Source organism: Penaeus chinensis, chromosome 25 (assembly GCF_019202785.1).
Source record: "Penaeus chinensis breed Huanghai No. 1 chromosome 25, ASM1920278v2, whole genome shotgun sequence".
In the NCBI taxonomy this organism is placed as follows: domain Eukaryota; kingdom Metazoa; phylum Arthropoda; class Malacostraca; order Decapoda; family Penaeidae; genus Penaeus; species Penaeus chinensis.
Genome location: NC_061843.1, coordinates 8738727 through 8741226, shown reverse-complemented (window position 1 = coordinate 8741226; position 2500 = coordinate 8738727). Strand labels below are relative to the sequence as shown.

The following is a 2500-nucleotide window of genomic DNA, read 5'->3' as shown; positions in this document are numbered from 1 at the left end:
CTCTCTCTCTCATTCTCTCTCTCTCTCTCTCTCTCTCTCTCATTCTCTCTCTCTCTCTCTCTCTCTCTCTCTCTCTCTCTCTCTCTCTCTCTCTCTCTCATTCTCATTCTCTCATTCTCTCTCATTCTCTCTCATTCTCATTCTCTCATTCTCTCTCTCTCATTCTCTCTCTCTCTCTCTCTCTCTCTCTCTCTCTCTCTCTCTCTCTCTCTCTCTCTCTCTCTCTTCATTCTCTCTCTCTCTCTTCATTCTCTCTCTCTTCATTCTCTCTCTCTCTTCATTCTCTCTCTCTCTCTCTTCATTCTCTCTCTCTCTCTCTTCATTATCTCTCTCTCTCTTCATTCTCTCTCTCTCTCTCTTCATTCTCTCTCTCTCTCTCTCTTCATTCTCTCTCTCTCTCTTCATTCTCTCTCTCTCTCTCTTCATTCTCTCTCTCTCTCTCTTCATTCTCTCTCTCTCTCTCTTCATTCTCTCTCTCTCTCTCTCTTCATTCTCTCTCTCTCTCTTCATTCTCTCTCTCTCTCTCTTCATTCTCTCTCTCTCTCTCTCTTCATTCTCTCTCTCTCTCTCTCTTCATTCTCTCTCTCTCTCTCTCTTCATTCTCTCTCTCTCTCTCTCTTCATTCTCTCTCTCTCTCTCTTCATTCTCTCTCTCTCTCTCTTCATTCTCTCTCTCTCTCTCTTCATTCTCTCTCTCTCTCTTCATTCTCTCTCTCTCTTCATTCTCTCTCTCTCTCTCTTCATTCTCTCTCTCTCTCTCTCTCCATTCTCTCTCTCTCTCTTCATTCTCTCTCTCTCTCTCTTCATTCTCTATCTCTCTCTTCATTCTCTCTCTCTTCATTCTCTCTCTCTCTCCTCATTCTCTCTCTTTCTCTTCATTCTCTCTTTCTGTTCACCCTCTCTCTCTCTCTCACATTCTCTTCATTCTCTCTCATTCCCTCTCTCTCTTACTCTCTCATGCTCTCTCTCTCTCGTTTTTTCTCTCTCTCACTCATTCACTCTTTATCTCTATCTCTCATTTTCTCATTGTCTCTCTAATTCCCCCATTCACTTTCACTCTCACTCTCTTCCCCTTTATCTCGCCATTGTGACACCGGTGTCAGCATCACTCGTCTAACCTGTAGTGCTGACGAAGGACGATGTCAGCCGAACTTCCGTCGTATTCCGTGTCTGGAAAAAGGTTGGATTCGTAGGAGTGATGATACTAATTACAATATCAAACTCGTCTAGATTTTGTGCATTCATTGATGCCATTCATTCAAACCATTATATGTGTCAGGGATAGGGACACACAATGGACGACGGGGTAAAGGAGAAGGTCAAGAGGCAAAATATTCACCCATCCTGAAGTCGTTGAAGTCTGGCGGAAGCGGGAAGCCGATTTTGTTGAGGTACTGTTCCTCGTTCAGCTGTTTGATGTTGCCGTTGTAGATGTTGGGGAAACTGAGCTCAGGTTTCCACAGGAGTTCTCTGTCCTCTTCTGCTAGCTTATTCCACTCCAGCGTGTCGCCCAGGTTGTAGTATGTGGGTCGGGGGTCATTCCAGGTCAGTTCCACCACGAATTCCACGTTTATGATTCTCTGGATGTCGCTGATTTCCATAAATCTGAGGACGTCGACTGTGGCTCCCAAGTAAATCGACTGTCCTTCAGTCGCGTTATCTGGGGGACGTTCTTCCCGGTATCCCTTCGGGAGGACGATCACCTGACAGTCCTCCTCGTCTGACAGGTCCACGCAGTCGTCCTTTGTGTCGCATCGTTTCGCTTTCGGAATGCAATCGCCATTCGTGCATGTGAATTGGTTGTTGTTACAGATGGAGAAACTGAGACGGATGTCGGAATCTATCAGGTGGTTACACATGGACCTCTTCAGCTTCCAGGAGTGTCGGCCAATCGGGTACGTGTCTTTGGACGGTACTTTGAGCACGGCGACCAGCTCCTCCTCCGCCGTGTCGTACATCTCCCAGTCGTACGGGCCGCTCTTGTACACCATGTAGCCGTAGTAGCCGTGCAGGTAGGGCTTGCCCCTCTTGTAGCCCAGCACCTCGTAGTACGTCTCCGCCTCGTTGGTGTAGCAGAAGCCCCTGAGGCGCAGCGGCTTCCTGCGGTCCACCTCGCAGGGCACGCACGCGGGCCACTTGATCACGCACGAGGTGTCCACCCAGCGGCCGTTGGGCAGGAACATGAGCATGCAGTTCTCGCCCGTTCCGCCGTTGGGCTCGTTGAGCTCGAACTGCGTCTGCGCCACGGAGTTGTCGGTGAATTTCCTCCACACGTCCTCCTCCTCCTCGTCCGTGACCCCGATCCACAGGTGGTAGTTGGACAGACACTCCTCGGCGAAGTTGAGCGACTGCTGGTGCAGCTCGTGGTTGTCCGCGGCGTCCTTGGGCGTGTACACCTCGTAGCCGACGCGGTTGCAGGTGAGCTTCGAGTCGGCCATCTCCCTGGCCTCGGGGAAGATCACGTACTCCACCGCCTTCTCGCAGAAGTACGACGGCTCCAC

General features: G+C 50.0%; 1 protein-coding gene across 1 annotated transcript in view; it reads right to left on the bottom strand.

Annotated features, from left to right (window-relative positions):
• LOC125038600 overlaps positions 1–2500 on the bottom strand; it is a 6236-nt gene that overhangs the window by 2291 nt on the left and 1445 nt on the right. The window contains exons 4-5 of the mRNA XM_047632137.1: positions 1339–2500; positions 1118–1169 (exon numbers count right to left, since the gene is read on the bottom strand). The exon at positions 1339–2500 is cut by the window's right edge and continues 422 nt beyond it. Coding sequence (XP_047488093.1) covers positions 1118–1169; positions 1339–2500 — 1214 coding nt within the window. The remainder of the gene's footprint in view (positions 1–1117; positions 1170–1338) is intronic.